Source organism: Capsicum annuum, chromosome 12 (assembly GCF_002878395.1).
Source record: "Capsicum annuum cultivar UCD-10X-F1 chromosome 12, UCD10Xv1.1, whole genome shotgun sequence".
Classification (NCBI taxonomy): domain Eukaryota; kingdom Viridiplantae; phylum Streptophyta; class Magnoliopsida; order Solanales; family Solanaceae; genus Capsicum; species Capsicum annuum.
The window spans coordinates 201,110,784-201,131,156 of NC_061122.1; the positions used below are offsets into that span (position 1 = coordinate 201,110,784).

General features: G+C 29.5%; 1 protein-coding gene and 1 long non-coding RNA gene across 8 annotated transcripts in view; both read left to right on the top strand.

Moving 5' to 3' along the window:
- The first annotated feature begins 1,201 nt into the window (after positions 1–1,201).
- Positions 1,202–7,969, top strand: LOC107851627. 4 transcript variants are annotated; one of them, XR_001669093.2, is made up of 6 exons: positions 1,202–1,683; positions 2,026–2,191; positions 5,108–5,506; positions 6,399–6,957; positions 7,059–7,382; positions 7,734–7,969. It is a non-coding gene; the product is annotated as an uncharacterized LOC107851627 (long non-coding RNA). The 4 variants fall into 4 exon arrangements; XR_001669095.2 differs by having other exon boundaries at positions 1,229–1,683; positions 2,026–2,196; XR_007048392.1 differs by having other exon boundaries at positions 1,232–1,683; positions 7,704–7,969.
- A 9,143-nt stretch (positions 7,970–17,112) lies between these two features.
- LOC124889417 (agamous-like MADS-box protein AGL31) overlaps positions 17,113–20,373 on the top strand; it is a 32,099-nt gene continuing 28,838 nt past the window's right edge. For 3 of the 4 annotated variants that reach the window (XR_007048393.1, XR_007048394.1, XM_047401112.1), the window contains exon 1: positions 17,113–17,517. Coding sequence is in view for 2 of the 4 variants with exons in the window: in XM_047401112.1 (XP_047257068.1) it covers positions 17,333–17,517 (185 nt within the window). In the remaining 2 variants the exon portion in view is untranslated. The remainder of the gene's footprint in view (positions 17,518–20,373) is intronic. The other variant, XM_047401113.1, reaches the window with a different exon arrangement.

The following is a 20,373-nucleotide window of genomic DNA, read 5'->3' on the forward strand; positions in this document are numbered from 1 at the left end:
TGTATTTTTTCAGTTATGCATATATATATTTATGAATAATACATATGCATTTTACCAGATTGCATATGTATTTGTGATTAATGCATATGTATTTTTTCAGATATGCATATGATTTTTGAATAATACATACGTATTTTCTTGTTATTCATATGTTTTTATGGGGCTGCGTGCTATATTTATTGATTTGAAAATATATTTTTAGTTCTACTTAGGTTTTATAGATGCATATGTATTTATGAATAATACATATGTACTTTTTCAGTGTGCATATGTATTTATGACTAATACATATGTGTTTTTCAGTTATGCATCTCTATTTATTAATAATGCATACGTATTTATGATTAATGCATATGTATTTATGGATAATGCATATTTTTTCGTCATAAGAATATTTTTGATGTCTACATCATGAAAAAGAAATGCGTATTTCAAGCGCAATTAGGCAAATGTATTATGTCACTTTTTGTTATAGAGATTTTGTGTCTTATAAGTTTATATATACATATGAGTCAGATATGTATTTCTGTAAATACATATGCAGATATATATGTATGTTTTGTACTGTAAATACATACGCAGATTTGTATGTCTATGTACTTTATATATTTTTTGAATATGTATATGTGATACAGATATGTGTTTTTTAAAAATAAAAGGAAGAGATAGAAGAGTAAAAAAAATTAAAAAAATAGAAAAACAAAAAAACAAAAAAAAGAATCCAAAGAAAGGAAAAAAATAAGAAAACGGAAAAGAAAAAAAAAAAAAAGAGAGAGAAATAGAAGAGTCATATAAGAAAAAAGTAATCTTTATAATTAAAAGTAACATGAATTAATGACAGTTACTTTCCTTATTTAAATCTAACTAATAAGAGTTAAAATAGAAATTACTATTCTATTTGTATATGTATTTATATAGCAATATTTTAGTTAAATATAAAATACAGCTTACTATTTTTCGTAATTATGAAATAGTTGCTATAAAATTTATAATTATGGCTGTTAAATTGTTACTTCTGAAATTTTTCATTTATTTTTAATGTTTTAAAATGTCTTAATGGTCCGAATAAGTTTGAATGAGTCAAATTTGTGACATAGTCTGAACCTATTTTGACATGTCTTAACTGTCTCTTTACAAATAAATTTCACGCTTCTCTATCTTCGTTCAATTTTATCAATGATTGTTGAGATTATTTTCTCTTGACCAAGTAAGATATCAAAAATTAATTATAACTAACTTGTTTATCTAATTTGTCCAATTCACAATATTTTTGCTCCTTGTTTGATTGATCCAATAATCAGCAAATCTTTTTATTATTATTATTTTTACATATTACAAATATGTATTGTTCAAATATTTGTTTGAATTCTTATACATTATTCAATTATCAATATATGATTATCACTTTTCTTTTTCATAATTTGCATCATCAGTAAGTACATACCTACTGAATATATATTCTGAGATATAGAAGAGCTTGGAAGGAGGTGATGGTCGTCATGCTGCTTGCAAGGGCAAATTAATCTTTTCATGTATTCTTTTTAGATTGTTCACACCGCTGCCACCGCCTCTTCTCAAAACCACTACTGCACTATCACCTTCTTGTTGTTGCTTCTTCATTTTTTTTCTTCAATTTCAGCTTGGGTTTTCTCTTACAACATCACACAAATTTGAGGTTCACAGGTATAATATTTGCTCTTGGAATCTTGACTTTTGGTTTGTATTGCCTTTGCATGTTTTGAGTGTGTCTTTATTTTCCTTTTTCGTTATCTTAAAATCAACTATTTTTCTTGTTTGAGTTTCATATACTTGTTGTAACTTGTAAATGAAGGATTTTTTTAATTTTCTTTGTTTTTTTGGGGTGTGTTTTTATATTCAAGAATTAATCTTTTTGGGGTATTTGTTATTATTTTGACCAGTTAAAGAAAAGGTTAAGAAGTTTCTGAAAGTTGTGGTTCGGTCTTTCGTTGGACCGATCCAGAGTTTCCGTTTATGTGATATGATAATTTGATGACTGTGAAACAGAATTGCCAAAGCAAGTGGATGATGGGAAAGGGTTGGCTGGTACGGTGGCGGATGTAAATGATGCTAACAAAAGAGGTCCATTAATTTTTACCGCTAGGGAAGGCAAGACTGACTTGTGCAACTACTTGGTGGAAGAGCTGAAGAGTAGTGTCAATGAAAAAGATGAGTAAGGTTTTTTCTAAACTAATAAAATTTGTCTTCATTCATGTAACGCCCCAAAGTTTTTCTTAGCTAAATTTTGTCCCTAAAATATCAAGCATTGGCTTCTAGAATGGTTTACACTTTTTTTCCGGTGGAATCCCTTAGATTTCAACTTATCATTACGTAGATGACTGAATAAGTTTTCCGTCGATATAAGATTCATCCAAAACGGACACTCGGTGAAGAAGTTATGGCTATTTTATGTGCTAGTCAAAAAACATCGTCATTCTGGTGTTTAGCACGCCGCAAAGAGGGTTTAATTAGCAATTGTCAAATTCCAGTGGGACATCGCGATAGTGGCACATCGCGGAGGATCCCAACTTCCTATTCGTCAATTTCCAGTGAGCCACCGTGATAATGGCGCGTCGCGGTGGCCCATAAAATCAGGTTCCCAGTTTAATTTTTCCAGCTTCGTTTAGAAGTTAACAAGGGTAATTTGGACTTTTTCCAAGCCTCTTAAAACGTCCAAACGGCAGATTAAGACCTCTACAAGCAGAATATATGACATTCTCAAGATTTTCCTCAAAACAAAAACCCTAGTTCATATACTTCTCCTCCAAGAAACTCAAGATTCAACCGTGGGTTTTCAAAATAAATTGAAGATTTGGAATCCCAAGTCGTGGTCATCAAGAAGCATCTTTTAAATTTCTAGATAGAGGTACGTGGATTTTATCCTAAAAACTACATGGGCTTAAAACCATTAGAGCATGATTTTTAGATTTTTATGCATAAATTTCGAAGGGGTTTTGGAATCTATGTTCTAAATTACGTACTCCGAATGTTTTAATGTTACTATTGTTTTGACCTTGTGGTCCTATCCCCTAAATTGATTTATATGTATACGTATATGTATGGAATTTGAGATTTAAGATCATTGAGAGCATAAATTATGAACTCCCTCTCGTGTCTTGAATTAAAGATTATGGTTCTGTGATTTGAAAGATGTTTTCGCAATATTATAGAATTTGAGCATGATTTGAAATTGTTGAGAGGGTGTTTCTTGATATAAATGTGTTCTTGTGTTTAAGAGAAAGAATTGCATGTGAATTGGGAACTTTGACATGACCATCTTGTATTGTACTACTGAAATGCTTGACAAAGATGAGTTCCTTGCATGTGTTTACATGAGGCTTGAGAAAGAGTTTCTGTGAATTGAATTATTGAAATGGTGGTCCCAAAATTTGTGTTTTGAAAACAGTGATTTACGACAAATTAATAATGGCTCAGAGGTGTGACTTGCAAGTCAATGGTATGACGATACCATATGTATTTATGCCATAACAGAGCATGTTTTCAGAGTATGTTTTCAGAGCATTTTTTCAGAGACTATATGTTTTGATAGAGTTTTAAAAAGGGGCTTAAAGAGGGTTAGGTGGTTACCCGAAGAAGGTGCGAGTTCAAGCAACTCTTATTCTGAAACCGTATTTGCCGATACGGGTAGATTATTATTGTACGCTGGCGACGGTCGTGTGGCGTAGTAGATTCACAGACTCCGACCCTTGCAGCACACTTGGGATGGGGGCTTCGCTGCCGAGTTAATGGCAGTTTCCATATAGCCCATGGAATTTTTCAGAGTTGTAGGGTATACCACCTAGCGCAGAAGTAGCACAGATTTCTCAGAGTTGAGATGATTTTTACAGTGTCTTTAAATGTCCATGTGAATTCTTACTATATGATATGTTTATGAACTATTTTAAATTGCTCTTATATATGTTGTATCATAAATGATTATTTTGGATATGCTCTACGTACCAGTACATCTGTATTGACCCCCCCTATCTCTAAGGTTCTGAGACTCAGTCTAGGGGTCCAGATAAGCAGTAGATAATTCAGACAGCTGATCAGATTGTGCAGTGATGAGCTTTCTCTATTCCAGAAGGCCTTTTTTTTCAGATTATGTCACTTATTTCAGTTTTGGTCTACTGGGGGCCTGTCCCAGTTTCAGACAGTTGTCAGATTTTCATGTAGTAGAAATTTCGCAGATTGAGTCAGATGTTATTTAGATGTAGTTGATTTGCAGTATTCCATACTTATGTTGAATTCAGAGTTGACCATGTTTCCGTAGCAGATTATGTTTCTGCATCTTCTTTATTATATGAATGTTGTGCATGATTACGAGATAGAGAAGGGCGTTCCGAGCCTTCATGGTTCGGGATGTCCGTCACTGCCAGGCCCTAGTTCGGGTCGTGACAATTCATCATTATATGTCCACGGCCTAATTTGAGTACTTGTTTTGAAGAAACTGGCTCCTGGAGCTTTTGTCCTGATTGAAATTTGGAGGTTTCTATCTACTTTACCTCTTTAAGGTTAAGAAGGTAGCATGCCAACAGCAACAAACCCATTGTAGTACCAAAAGTAAGGGTCAGGAGAGGGTAGAGTGTTCACAGACTCAACCTTTAATAGTATGTATATATTTTGTATTGAAAACTATCCTTTTATATGAGAAGATTTTGATTTCTACTTCTAATATAAGAGGTAGATTCTTGTTGCTTGGACTCCTTAGTCTTCACTTTCAGTGTTGCACCTATGTCGAGATGATGTCGGTGTGGAATCCGTGCTAGACTTAGTCAATTGATTATACGTACTTTAACGCAATATCAACGGACGAATCTGAAAACTTTGGTTCTCTTTGGGTGGTGGTTTTTCATTTTACTGTGGTAGTCTAGGAAATCTGCTATTTGCTATACTAAGTTGCGTTAATTCATCCAGCTGCCTTCAGAAATTTGTTTTGTACCCGTTAAACTTTTATTTCTTTGCTAGAATTTGTAGTTTTGGTTGACAAAGACTTATCAAGTTATTTTGAACCTTTTGTTCTTTAAACTGTCAAGCTTCGTGGCGAAAGTATTTCTTTATTAAAGTATTGTTAAATTTCTCCTTACAGGTTGAGTCTCTAAGAGATGGTTGCTTCTGAAAAAGATGAAACGTCATTGTTGTCACCATCTTATCCTCTGTCTAATGAAAATGATGCCTTTCAAAATCGGCATTTTGTGTACAGGACAAGGAGTGCATCCTTGCTCGCAATCCTGAGAATAGCTTTCGGCCCACTCCAGCTACAGTAGTGCATGATCCAACTTTACCGATAACGAAAAAATATCCTTCAATTAGAAGTGCAGAAAGAAATGATTGGCGTAATAATGACTACACTGGAAAAAATGAACATCTTCTGGAGTCTGGACAACTAGGCATATGCAATGATCCATACTGCACAACATGTCTAACCTACTGCTACCTGAAAGCACGGCAAAAAATTTCAATGTCTTCAGATATATTTGATCATAAGGTATTGCATTTTGCTCAAGTCAAATGTATATCTTCCTAGGAATATGCTGTGATGTGATTTTTCACTCCACGAACACTATTTTCAAACTAGCATTTCGCTTGTCATTGACTCATCTCAGCCAGAATTTCAGCTTTGACCACGTAGGGAGTTTATACTTTTTATGGGCTCTCATTCTTTGGTAAACTTCTGTTCATGGACAATCAAATTTCGCTATTTCTGCATTCGAGTTGATTATATATTGATGAAGCCATAATGTTCAAACTTCCATACTATCATCAATACGGTTTCAGCAATTATGAGAGCTTTGTGATTTCCAGTTCCAGTATCCATTATTAGAATGACCTTGTCCACGTCTCGGTGCAATTCCCTGGAATCAACTTTGTACCAGTTTCCTGTTTTTACTAGAATTACTACTTTAACAGTTCAAAACAAGAAGAGAAGAAAAACGGATGACCTTGTGTATGTGTCAACTAAAATCTTATTTTTCATTCAGCTTAAAAGTTTTGCAAGTTCAGTTGAAAGTATATTTTTCCCTTGTTTTCACCTATCATCCTTTATGCTTGTATATTTACAGAAATTACTTTCTATTTTGAGTATATGGTGCTCTTATATCAGTGGTAGATAACTATATACCAGTGATTTATATTTATTAACATATGACCAGGATGATTAGAGAAATGGAATATCTTGTATATGTTTTAAATAGATCGAAGTATAGTACTTCTTTGTGGTAATACCTGGGCGTTGATCAGCTTTCGAAAATTTATTTTGCTAACTTCAACAACAACATACCCAATGTATTCCCACAAAGTGGGGTCTAGGCAGGGTAAGGTGTATGTACTTCTTCCATAGTTTTCATTATTAGTCATTCAAAATAGCTCATATCTTGCAGATTACACAATCAAATTTGTTGTGAAACTCGAAACTGCTTCACGGTTGAGGGCTTCTCAGTTCATTTTCCCTCAAAGATCATGGCTTGGTATTTTACTAGCACTTTGTCATTGCTTACTTCAATTACCTTGCTCCTACGCCGTATCAATTCGCTAGCTGCATAGAACATTCATCATTTCTTCAAGTTCTAAGTATTACAATTAGTGGACTTATGTATTTGTTCATCTTTGTGCAGATTTGAGATTTTTCTGTAGTATGACAGGTTTTGCTTTGCAGATTTGAATGTTTTAGACAAAATGAATTGTGTCTCTAAAGTAAATTTTGTACAACAAAAATCTTTGTCCAATGATTTTTAAAATTGATAGTGTCTGTTGCAAGGATAAATGGACTATATTAGAGTGTTTATGATTTCATTTGTGGTTCTTATTAATCATTTTTCGACTTTGGAGAGAATGAGTCACAATTTTAGAGACGACATACATCAACTCCCTGAATTTCACAAGCTTGGCGTGGCATGTATGTTTTGGAGTGATTGATGATCTTTTCATTTAATGGCAAAGGTTAGCATGTTAATGAGTTTATGATTCCTTTTTTTTAATATTCTCACTGTGTCTTGTATGTTATAATTCTGAATCTTAATTGCTACGGCCATTTTGCGCAGATAATGATGTCTCCAAATTACAACTTTAAGAAACAGAGGAATACCGTTTTGATTTGTTGCTTTGCCCACCCTTAACCTTATGCAACTCCTCTGTGGTAACCAACAGAGGCCACCCAAGACAAGCAAATACACCAATGTCCTCCAGATTTACACCAAAGACTGGCAACCATTTCATTCTTACACTTGATTTTGTTTATATATATTATCGTGATTCAACTTCGTCTCAACCAGGACGAAGCATGCCACAAAAGTCGCAACAAACAAGTCCAAGGGAGCTAAATAGAGGGCATGTTTGCGCGAATTCATTTCAACATGATATGTTAGGTAAGCTATCAGATTACGATGAACTCGTATTCGTTCATATTACCTTTCATAGTTCATTTATATTCTTCGTTTACATGTTAGGCTTGTTATCTATAAGCAATATTAAATAGCCTATCTCCTGCTATTTAAATAAATCAACTAAATAAAGTTTTATATATACTGTTCTTTTAAACGGACTAATGAGAAAAGTAAGCAAAATGAATTGAAAATGAGAGGATAGTGAAGTTCTTATATAGTAGTTTATTGTATGACGAGTAGTTTATTTGAATTGTGGATCTTTTTTACTCTAACAACTAGTTGTAAGAGCTGATGCTTTTCCAGTACTACCTTCACAGTATTATGCTTTCTCAGGGGAATAGCCCGAAGGTGGGAATTCAGGGCAAGAAGTTGAACTCTGAAGCTACCGAAAAGCTCAAAGGGCTCGAACTTTGCCGCCATAGTTCCGAGTATTGGGAGCTGGGAGATAATATTGATGTTTTAGCAGTGTGTGTAATTTGTAATTTACAAACTGTAGTTTAAAAGAGCTACAATTGATCAGAATTGTGTTATTTTGGTGCGTTTTAATATATTTATGCAAATTGAGTTGAGTTGCGATGGTGGATTTTTCAACATTTCTGCAAATTCAGCTGAATTGGGCTTTCTTTGTAAAAACTCTGATATAATTCTGATTAAACATACAAAACTAATAGCTAGATCGCTATTATTGGGCCCGTGTTAGCGCGGGTTTCTACATCTAGTATTATTATATATATCTTATAAGTTACAAGAGGGAATGACAAGAAGTAAGCGGGTCTTCGTCAACGTGCCTGCTTCATAAGTTACTTCATCCGTAATTTTTTTATGTCATCTCTAATTAATTATTATAAGTTATTTATGTATTAGAAATTTAATAATATTTAATAAAAAAATAAAATAGATATTTATGACATGTCTGCTTTAGCTGCTTCACTCGTAATTTGATTGTATCATCCATAGTTAATTATTATAAGTCATCTAAATATTAAAAAATTATTATAAAGTTATCTAAGTATAAAAAAATTAATAATATTTAAAGTTAAATTTACTTGACATTTTATATGAGATCCATTTAATTTTTTTCCGCAAGTATTTTTTATAGTAATTTTATTGTATCACTTCTAATTAGACATGTCTATTTCGTTGTTTTGTGATTTTACTATGTCATTCCTAATTAATTATTATGACCATTTAAGCATTGTATCAATTAATAATATTTGATAAAAGGGTAAAATAGATATAAAATGACAAGTTAATCAAAAAAAATTCACAAGTATTTTTTACAATAATTTTGCTATATCACTTCTAATTAGTTGTTATGAGTCATTAAAACATGTCTATTTCGCTGCTTCAATCGTAACCTTACCATATCATTCATAATTAATTATTATGTTCATCTAAGCATTATGACAATTAAATTAGAATAGAAAAAAAAATATTATACATCACAATAATTTAAACCTTAAATTATTTAATAAATATAATTGATAATCAATGTCACAAAAGTTTGGACAACGGGAGCGATATATATTATTTGAAAATTACATAAAAAGTATTATAAATTACAATAATTAACAACTTAAAATATCTATAAAAAAATCTATTATATATTTTTAAAAAATATTATAAATCACAATAATTAAAATAAATTTTAAAAAAATATTTATTGGGCCCGTGCCTTGCATGGGCTATTAATAACTAGTAATTATATATGAGTTTTGTCATCTCGTCATTCTTAGGCCTAGTTATCACTATATTTTTCACTAATTTTCTAGTTATTTGTAAAAAGGCAGCCCGGTGCACTAAAGCTACCGCTATGTGTGGTGTTCGGGGAAAGGCTCCACCACAAGGGTGTATCGTACGCAGCCGTACCTTGCATTTCTGCCAGAGGCTTTATAGTTATTTGTAATCTAGATAATATTAACTATATTATCTATGATATGTAATTTTTTGAAATTGATATACTTAAATATTTTTTCTTATCAAGTAACAATTTCCTATTGTTTATATTAAGTTTTTAAAAATATTTTATTGTATAATATTTTATTATTTTATTTGAATTGTATATTTATTATACTTACGTATAAATAATTTATACACATACATGTTAAAAAATAAATAGACTTAATTATTTAGTGTCCAAATCTAGAGGCAATGTATTAATCATTCAGATTTAGATATCTGCATTATAATAAAAATAAATGCAGCCTAAATAGATGATAATATCAACATAAAAAAAAAAATTGACAGAAAATGATATACTTAAGATTATAATTATAATAAATAGCAACACTTTGGCAAAATTATAGTTTATAGCAAAAGTAGCATTATTTTGGTGGGACACTGCACACACGCTTGTTTCTTGGTAACTTCTCCTATTTTCACTCCAACATTTTACCTCTTTCCTATCTTACTTTACCTTTCATTTATTTATTTTTCAAATACAACATATTTTGCAGATTTTCATTCCAAATTTTTTACCTTTTTCTCATATTTTTCCCACATTATAGATAGAGATTGTGCTCCATAAAATAAGGTAAGTATCAATTTACAGTTATTGTATGTTATCTCTTCCATATATTCTATATATTTTATATTTTTATATTATTTTTGTTCTCCATTGTTCTTGCCGTTTTTTTTTGAGAAATTTTTTATTTTATGATTATGGAGGTCTCCTCTAATTTGTAAGGTCGAAGAATTATAATTATTCGGAGATGATGACCAAAATTATAAAACAAAAAGAATTTTAAAAAACTTCATCTCCAAAATTCTCAAAAATACATCAAGCAATCGGTAATTTCAAGTAATCTGAGGAAAAAAATAAAAAGAAATCGGAAAATCAAGCAAAATTTCAAGTCCTAATGTTGAAAGAAAGAAGACCGCTCCGGCAATTTCACAGCTCTGGAGCATCGGGAAGAGACTGTCTGTCAAGACAAACAGACTAAACTTGAAGTGAATACTTAGATGATTACAGAGGAAACAGAGATGAAAATTGAAAAGGATTTTTTTGTGTCACCTTGTAGAGAGTTGTATTTGTTACTTATACAGAGTTGTATTTGTTACTGTTTAAGATATGAATTTGTATTTTATTGTTGTATGTGTCACCTTCGTATTTCGCAAATACATATGAAGATATATAGTATAGTTATATTTGTTACTGTTTAATATGAATCTGATAAGTATTTCGGAACTACATATCAGAGTCATATTTTATATTTTTTGTATGGTAATATACATATGGACCAGACATGTATTCTGTAAATACATATGCAGAACTATATGTATTTCTTTTTTGTAATGTAATATGTATTATGTGAAAGAAAACATATGGCAAGAGTACTTCTAAGGTTTGCACCACATATAGGATGTCACACAGTCAATGATATTGAAGAACGCATTAAGGCGATGTTATCAAAGGGGCAACACAAGATTTTATGTTATAAGAATATTTGTGGTGTTTACATAAAGAAGAAGAAGTGTGTAGTTCAAACGCCATTAGACAGATGTAGTATGTCACAAATGTATTATAATTTTTTTGGGTATGTACATATATTTATATTTTGTATATACAAATTCATATTCATATGTATTTTCGTACGGTGTTGAATTTGTCTTTAAACTGTTCTATGGCATTCCAGAGAATAACATATGTATTTATTTATATTTTTTACTGTTTAAGATATACGTTTAAGATATGTATCATGTATTTTTTGATTACCTATATGTATATGTATATAATTGTCCTTTTTGTTATGGAGATTTGTATCCTATATGTGTATATATACATATGAGTCAGATATGTATTTCTGTAAATATAAGTACAACTATATATATGTGTGTGTGTTTTATCCTGTAAATATATATGCAGATCTGTGTGTCTATGTATATGTGATATAGAAAATATAAAATAGAAACCAAAAGAAAATGAAAAATAAAATAATTCAAAAAATAGAAAGAAAAATAAAAGGTAGATGTAGAAGAGTGAAAAAAATAAAAAAAAATAAAAAAAAAAAAAAAGAAAAGGAAAAAACCAAAAAAAAAACGAAGTGAAAGAAGGGAAAAAAGAGAGAAATAGAAGTTAGAAATAAAAGTGTAAAAATAAAATCGAAAAAAATAGAAAAAAAGAAGAAGAAAATGAAAATAGGAAAAGAAAAAGAAAAATATGAGAAAGAGAAAAATAAGAAAATGAAAAAGAAAATAAAGTGGAAAGAAAAAATTAAAAAGAAAAAAAATCAATTTTTTTTTTAAAAATAAAATGATAAAAAGGAGAAAATGAAAAAAACTAACCAAAAAAAAAAGTTAGATATATAAGAGAGAGAAAGAGGGGGAAAAAACAGTAATATGCTTTATTTTAAAATTTTGAAGCTCATAGAGATAATAATCTTTAGAATTAAGTTTGATTTGGAAAAGGAAACTACTAGTTTAGTAATTTTGTATAAAAGGAATCTACTACTAACTAATTTATGGAAAAATAATTTACTGCTTTAAATTTAAATACATGGAATAATTATTCCTTATTTAACTCAACTGATTTGAGTAAAAGAAAGAATGCAATTTCGTTTGTATATGTTATATAGTAAACTTTACCTAAAATATAAAATACAACTTGCTATTTTTCGTAATTATGAAACTGTTGCTATAAAAATCTTAATTATGAGCATAAGTATGTTGAAATTTTCCCAAAAGAAAAATTTAATGATCGGCTTAATCACTTCTAACTTCGAAGTGTATTTTGATATATAAAAACTGACAATTTAAATTTTGAAAAAATGATAATTAGTTGCGAAATTCGTAAAAAAATGACAAAATTACAACTCAAAGGATCTTTTGACCATTAACTCAACTAGTTGAAGGATAATGATTTTAATTTACGGGGGTGGGGGGTTTCATCCAGTGTCGGGTATCTATATTGGAGTCTGACTAATCCGGATTCGCGTCGAGTAGGGCCCCATTCGGGGTAGTGCTCCCAACAGAGTTTTTTCCATGCCCAGGGTCGAACCCTCGACCTCTGGTTAAGGATGGAACAACCCCATCCGTTGCACCACAACTCATATTGGTAATCAGCCATAACTATTAAGCTCTCCGAGTACAACACTAGCAACTATTCCTTCAGTTTAATTTTTTTGGTTTGCTATTGATTTGATACGTTCATTACGAAAATTTGATTAAAAATATATATTTTATTAAATTAATTTTATCAATTACATTTTAAAATTTTAAATTTAAATATTCTTACTTTATATAGTTATTTAATACTATATATAAAAAGAAAAAAATATAACAAAAACTCTTAATTCAAAAATTATACACATAAATTGAAACTATTTCTCGTGACAATTTATATGATACCCTTTTTTTTTAATTCGTTCAGAGAATGTTACTTTTACTTATTTGTCAACGATTTGATGATATAATCGCTATTTATGCTTATTGATGCCACTAAATAAAAAAAAAATCAACAAAAAAATTACGCAATTAATGTTTATTTATGCTTATCGATTCCACTTAACAAAAAAAAAATCAACAAAAAAAAAGCATTAAAATATTTTAACAAAGATAATTTAGTATTTTTTAAACTTCTTACCTAATTAAATAATTGCCTACGATTTGGGACGGACGAAGTGCTACGACCGATTTGGCCAAAGATTTTTCAAATAGTTTTTAGAAAAGAATTTATCAAAGAGTGTGGTTGTACTTATTATTATTTGATAAATATTTTTGAAAAATAATTTAAATTTTTACATATTAAAAAATATTAGTATTTGAGCCAAAATAAACTTCTTCATAAGTTTAAAAGTATGATATATTTTTAAAATTCTATGACCAAATATATAGTGAAACTCCATTGAAAAATAACTATCAAAAATTGCTAGCTAATTTTAGCGTAGGAATCAAAGTAAAACGAAAAGGGAAGCCCATTATTATAGCTCAGTTGACGGGAGGGACAAAAGATAACTAATATTAAAATTAATTGTAAGATAAATTTATCTTATATTCAGTTGTAAAAATTTATAAAATAACTCATTTTGAAATTATAATGTTATTTTTAATTCTTCAAAAATAAAAATAATTACTTTTAAATAGCTAATTTTGAAATTAATATTTTGTAATAATTTATTTCTCAATCAAATGAATACTTAAAAGGATAATGATTCTAATATAGGAAAGTACCATCTTCTTACATATTCAAGTTCGGAATCAAAATAGGTCATGAAACTAAAAAAAATATTAAAATATGTCATGTATATAAAATGTGACGAAAATATGCTTAACTCACATTTTAAGTGAGTTATATCAATTTTTTTAACGATAGTAAAGTACATAACTCACTGAAAAAGTGAGTTATTCATTTTATTTCTACATAACTCACTAAAAAGGTAAGTTATACTATGAAAGTTATATAACCCACTTTTTAAGTGAGTTATGCTTTTTGATTTATACAAGTTATACTTTTTGGTTTTGTACACAACTCACTTTTTAAATGAGTTATATTTATTTTTATAATTTATGAATTTTTTTTTATAAAACTTGCATATTATGTGAGCAATCAATTTATCTTTTAAATTTTTTATTTTATTTTTAAATGACATGTTTATGTTTTAAAAAAATTATTTTAATTTTTGAAAGCTCACTAATTATGAGATTTTATAAAGATCAGTAATTATTTTTTTAGATATATCTTTATCTTATAAACTTATATATGCCTCTATTTTTATCATGTACTCCTTTTGCTTCGTATAAGTTGACCCTTATATATGTACTTAGCACACGTATTAAGAAAAAAATTATTAGGGTCATTTACCAAATTAGCCTTATTAATTATGCTTTGAAAATATAAATTTAAGTTTATACACTTTATTTAGTCATTAATGATCGGGGTAGTATCGAAAGAATATAGCTATTCTAGGAACTAAAGGAATAACTCACTTTTTTCCACTTATTCTATATTTGAATAACTCACATAATCAGTGAGTTTTACTTTCTCCGTGTCGTATTAATTGACATTCTTTCTAAAAAATTTTGTTTCAATTTATTTGTTCCTTTTATAAAATCAAGAGAATATAACTATATTCTTCTGACATCACCCCTATCATTAATGACTAAATAAAGTGTATAAACTTGAATTTATATTTTTAAAACATAATTAATAAGGCTAATTTGGTAAATGGATAACCACTAATAATTTTTTTTGTAATGGGTGTGTCAAGTACATATATAGGGGCCAACTTATATGAAACAAAAGGAGTATATGATAAAAATAGAGGCATATGTAGTAGGGCTGTTTAAAATCGAACCGCAATTGATAAGCCAACCGCAAAATTAACTTATTGGCTTAATGGTATTAATGACGGGGAAACAAATTAAATTTTTATAGTTAATGATTTATCGGTGTGGGAATGAATTACTCAACTTTCTTATTGAGTAAATTGTTAACCATTAAAAACTACTTTCTCTGTTTCATTTTAGTTGACCCTCTTTCTAAAAATATTTGTTTCAATTTAATTGTTCCATTGATGAAATCAAAAGGCTTTTAATATGTTCTTTCAATAATACTTCTGTCATTAAATGACTAAACAAATTGTATATTTCAAATTTATATTTTCAAAGCATAATTAATAAGACTGATTTGGTAAAGTAGACCCCTAGTAAATGTTTTTATTAATGGGTGTGCCAAGTTTATAGGAGCCAACTAATACAAAAAAGGAAGGAGTATTATAAATAATTTTTATCGTTAGTTATATACTTTAAAGTACCTATTATTAATTCTAGAGCTCTATTTAATATTTTACCGCTCCTTAAAATTGATCAAACTAAAACGTCGCTCCTTAAAGGTCAAACCAAAACAATTTGTTTTACTCGCTATTTTGGACTTTCGATTATGACAAGAGAGCTATATATTTTATTAGCTAACTCATAGTCATCATAGTTATATGACTTGATACAATTTGCGAGTTCAAATTCTTACAAATCTACTAGCTCTTTAGTCTGGAGTTTGGACCATATTGGACTAGTGTTCACTTCTAATATATAAATATGTATACTTAAAGTATATTTTGGTTAATCTTTATTAAATAAATGCTTATGTGTATTCACCCTAAAAATCTAAGTTTTTATGTATTTTTTATTATGATTTAAATTACAGAATTATAAGCTTAAGCAGAGTAGGGAAAATGATTTTTGTGGGAAATCAATATATTGGTTAGTGAAATTGTGAAAGTGAAAGAAGAGAGCATGAAATGATTGATCCAATACATCGCTTGTTAATCGTCCGATAATTACTAATTCAAACCGAACCAACCGATATCTTATTGGTTGACTAGTAGGTTAGTATATTTAAAAGTCGATATGTGATAAGCCAATCATTAAGTATATTTATCCATCCGATTCGCCCGATAAGCAGTCCTAATATATAGTTTTATAAGATAAAAATATATCTAAGAAAACAATTACTAAACTTTATAAAATAACATAATTAGTGAGCTTTAAAAAAATCAAAATATATTTTTTTAAAAAGATAAATATATCAATTGTTTAAAAAGAAAAATTTAAAAGATAGATTGATTGCTTACATAATATGTAAGTTTTATAAAAATTCACATAAATTATAAAAATAAATATAAATCACTTAAAAAGTGAGTTATTTATAAAACCAAAAAGTATAACTCACTTTTTAACCGAGTTATGTATAAATCAAAAAGCATAACTCACTTAAAAAGTGAGTTATGTAATTTTTATTGTATAACTCACCTTTTTAGTGAGTTATGTAATATGTAAGTTTTATAAACATTCACATAAATTATAAAAATAAATACAACTTACGTTATTTATAAAATCAAAAAGTATAACTCACTTTTTAAATTAGTTATGTATAAATCCAAGAAAAAATGTTTTGTTTCCACCCTTAACTATACATGAAATTGCTGAGACACGCCCGAACTTTAGGAGAGTCTTATTATTCCTGGACCAATTAAAATTATATTTTTGACAATCTTAATGCCTATGTTGTACATACGTGACACATCAATGAATCAACACACTGAAGGTCCACATATGCACTAAGGTTGTCAAAAATGCGATTTTAATTAATCCAGGGGTAATAGGACCTCCTAAATTTCAAGTGTGTCTCAATAATTTCGTGTATGATTTAAGGTAAAAACGATACATTTTCTCTAAATCCAAAAGCATAACTCACTTAAAAAATGAGTTATATAACGTTCATTGTATAACTCACTTTTAAGTGAGTTATGCAGAAATAAAACAAATAATTCACTTTTTAGGTGAGTTATGTACTTTTTCATGAGCATGACGTCGTATGCCAACTATCGTTAAAAAAATTGATATAACTCACTTAAAAAATAAATTAAATTAAGCATGTTTTTATTATATTTTATATACATAAAATATTTTAATATTTTTATTAATTTCATGACCTATTTTAATTCCGGACTCTCCATATTCACAATTTCGAGTCAATCAGCTAAAACTATTCAACTGTGTGAGTACAACAACAAAAAAAAAAAACTAATTTTTTTTTAATATGACTTTGAATATTTTAATTTCTAGTAATTATTATGAATTATATTTACATAATTTCAATATCAAAATCAGCACGTAAATTGGGCAGACAGAATAGTCATGTAATTTTGAGCCCCTTTTTGAGTTGTCCATTAGATTTTTGGACCAAATTACCGATAAATAAAAACAAAGAGCAGGATTTGAAAAAACAAAAAAAAAAAAAAAAAAGAATTAAAAAAGGAGAGAAAACATGAAAAGATGGGAGGAAGGGACCCATGGAGATTTAAGTGGGGGAGAACATACTAGTTAATCTACAAAAAATGAACTCTAGAGCAATGGTGTTATGATAAAAATAGGAAATTTTTGGGTATGTAGACTCTCTCTAAATTTTGGTTTAGGGTTTTTGTTAGGCAGAAAAGATGGGGCGAAAGAAGTTAGAAATAAAGCCAATTCTAGATAACAGCTGTAGACAAATTGCTTTTTGTAAAAGGAGAAAAGGTCTAATAAAGAAAGCTAGAGAACTTTCAATTTTGTGTGATGTTGATGTTGGTGTTGTTATCGTCTCCAATCGTGGCAGACTCCATGAATTCTCCAGCACTAACAGGTTTTTTCAATTTCACACATGATCATTCGATTAATAATTATTGTCTCGTATTTATATCTGAAAGAGTCTAATTTCGTATATTGTATAATTCTCCAGCACTAACAGGATCTTTATTAATTATCTTGATATACGTGTTTAGCTGTTAGGAAGAGGACTTGTTTCTAGGTTGACACGTTTACTAACTAAATAAATAATTTTTAGGGGGTGCAGATTTTAGTATTTATCTCTTTGAGTTGGTGTTTGCTGATGATTGATGCATAAGAAAGTTTAACCTTTTTTGCATGTGATAATGCAGGATGTTCAACATAGTACGATTGGGAAAACACGCAAGCTAGTCAATAGAATTCTAACCCTTTTTTTATGCCTAAATTGAATGTCTATGGCAATATAGGAGTAATTGAGAGTTTGAGAATAGGGAAAAGTCCACCTCAAACAATATACAAAAAGTTTAGGTCATACCTAAACTATCATAGTGACATATTACACACCTATACTATATAAAAGTGAAACTATTACCTCCCTGCGACATCCATGCCCAGACGCGATGAATGGAGTGCACTCCACTCGCCCTGTGATGTTGTCACGTGTTTAATTTATTTTTCTATTGAATTAATGGCCCCTTAAATAAACCTAACCTGACCCAACTAATTTAATCCAATTCTAACCCCACCCAACCCAAATATTTCACCCTACCCGATTCATAGTGGATCTTGAAAAGTTCTATTTTTTTTTCTCATTTTGGATCTTTATTCTTCCAGTTAATTTGGTGTAATAATTTTTACATTTCTTGATTTTGCTCAAAAGTTTACATTTTTTTCCTTGCCGGGTCTTGAAAAGTTCAAATTTTTCATACTGGGTCTTGAAATAGTTTTCCATTTTCACCATTTCTTGATTTTGTTCCAAAGATTAGATTTTATTCTTCCATATTGGAGGTTGAAAAGTTTCAATTTTTTTCATTTTGGGTCTTTTTTGAGTCCATTTTCCCATTTCTTGGTTTTGTTTCAAAATTTAGATTTATTTCTATATAAGGTGTTGAAAAGTTTATTATTTTCATTGTCAGAGGCGGACCCACGTGTTTTTTTCGGATGCTCCGGCACCCACTAAACTTAACGTAGATTAGATGTAATTATATAAGAAATACAAAATAAATAATATAATATAATATAGTATATTAAAATGCATCCAGTGAACAAACACATGACTGGGTGCAGTGGTTTGAGGTTGGACTCCCATATCTAGGTCTCTGGATTCGATTCCCCGTAGGTGCACATTACTTTTTATAAGTTTTTATGCTACTTTACATTAGTATTTACACGCACTAAGCTTCTTTATATATTATTTATTTATAAATTTTATATTGTTAAATATTAATTACAGAATCCCATAGTTGATTTTTTTTTTACTTTTCATTTGTTAATTTTTTATACTTTGTTTACTTCTTGAGTCATTAAACAAAAAAGAAAGCTTTTACAGTTTTTAATTACTCAAAGTCAAACACTTTACCCTTTCCCTTTGGCATTCTCGGCATTCTCCAGGCACTTCATCAAAAACCATCCTCTTTCAAAACTAAATAAACACCAAATTTCATCTTCTTCTTTCAATTTTATTTTCCATTTTCATAATCTTCATTCACTAATCTCAAAGCGCAGGTACTTTACTTTTCTTCAGAGTTAAAATTTAAAATATGATTTTGAATTTGAATTTGTATATGATATTTATCTATTTCTTATTCATTATAATTGCCATAGAAATTAGAAAATATATGAGTTAGTAGAGATTTGTTATTGTTCTCCTTGTTTTTTGTCAAAAAAAAGGAAAATTTCTTCAAAAAGAAGTGGAAAATGTCAAGTTGATATCTAATAATATACAACAAAAAGAGTATTTGATTTGGGAAATACAACAAAAGGTGAATAACAAACGTACGAATCAAAAATAAATTCTTGTATCTTGTTTAGCAATTAGTTTTAAAGTACTTGCTACTTCACCAATCTCCTAAATATTGCAATAATAAAATAAGGATTTTAGATTTTTCTTTTCACCAATCTTCTATAGATATGATTCTATGAAAGATTCTTGCTTGAAAATCGTATTAATTGAATCTTGTTTTGCAAAATTTTTTATAAATCTATGTAAATTAGGATGGATAAGTTTGTCATTAGATCAAAACGTTGGCAACCTAGCTCTAAAGCTATTATCCCACCCGTTGCTTCATCTATAGCTTTGGAAGTTCAAAGAGATACTACTCCTTCAAATATCGAATTTACATATTTGAAAGCTGATCCGGCAGAAAGAAGGCCTATAGTAGAATATGATGTTAATATACGTGACGAAGTTAGAAGATATTATATTCAAAAGGGGCCTTGTCAGCCTAGGGATCACATTTTTTCAAAAAATTAATTTGGAAAGAAAAAAATTACGATGCGTAAATTTAATCCTGATTGGTTCAAAGGTCAATATTCCAAGTGGTTAGAGTACAGTGTATCAAAAGATGTTGCATATTGTTTGTGTTGCTACTTGTTTAAAAATGAGCATGAAGTTCATGGTAATATGGCCGATATTGCTTTTACGCAAAATGGCTTTAAGGGTTGGAACAAGGCTTTGGAGAGATTCGGAACTCATATTGGAGAGGTTAATAGCATCCACAACAAGTGTTTCAACATGATGATTGATTTGATGAATCAATCACAATCTATTCGCACATCTTTTGACAAGCATTCCGAGAAAGAAAAAAATGAATCTCGGCATCGCTTGAGTGCTTCAGTTAACGTGGCAAGGTTTCTTTTGAAATTGGGATTGCCATCGTGGTCGTGATGAGAGTGTATCTTCTACAAATAAAGGTATATTTCTTGAGCTTTT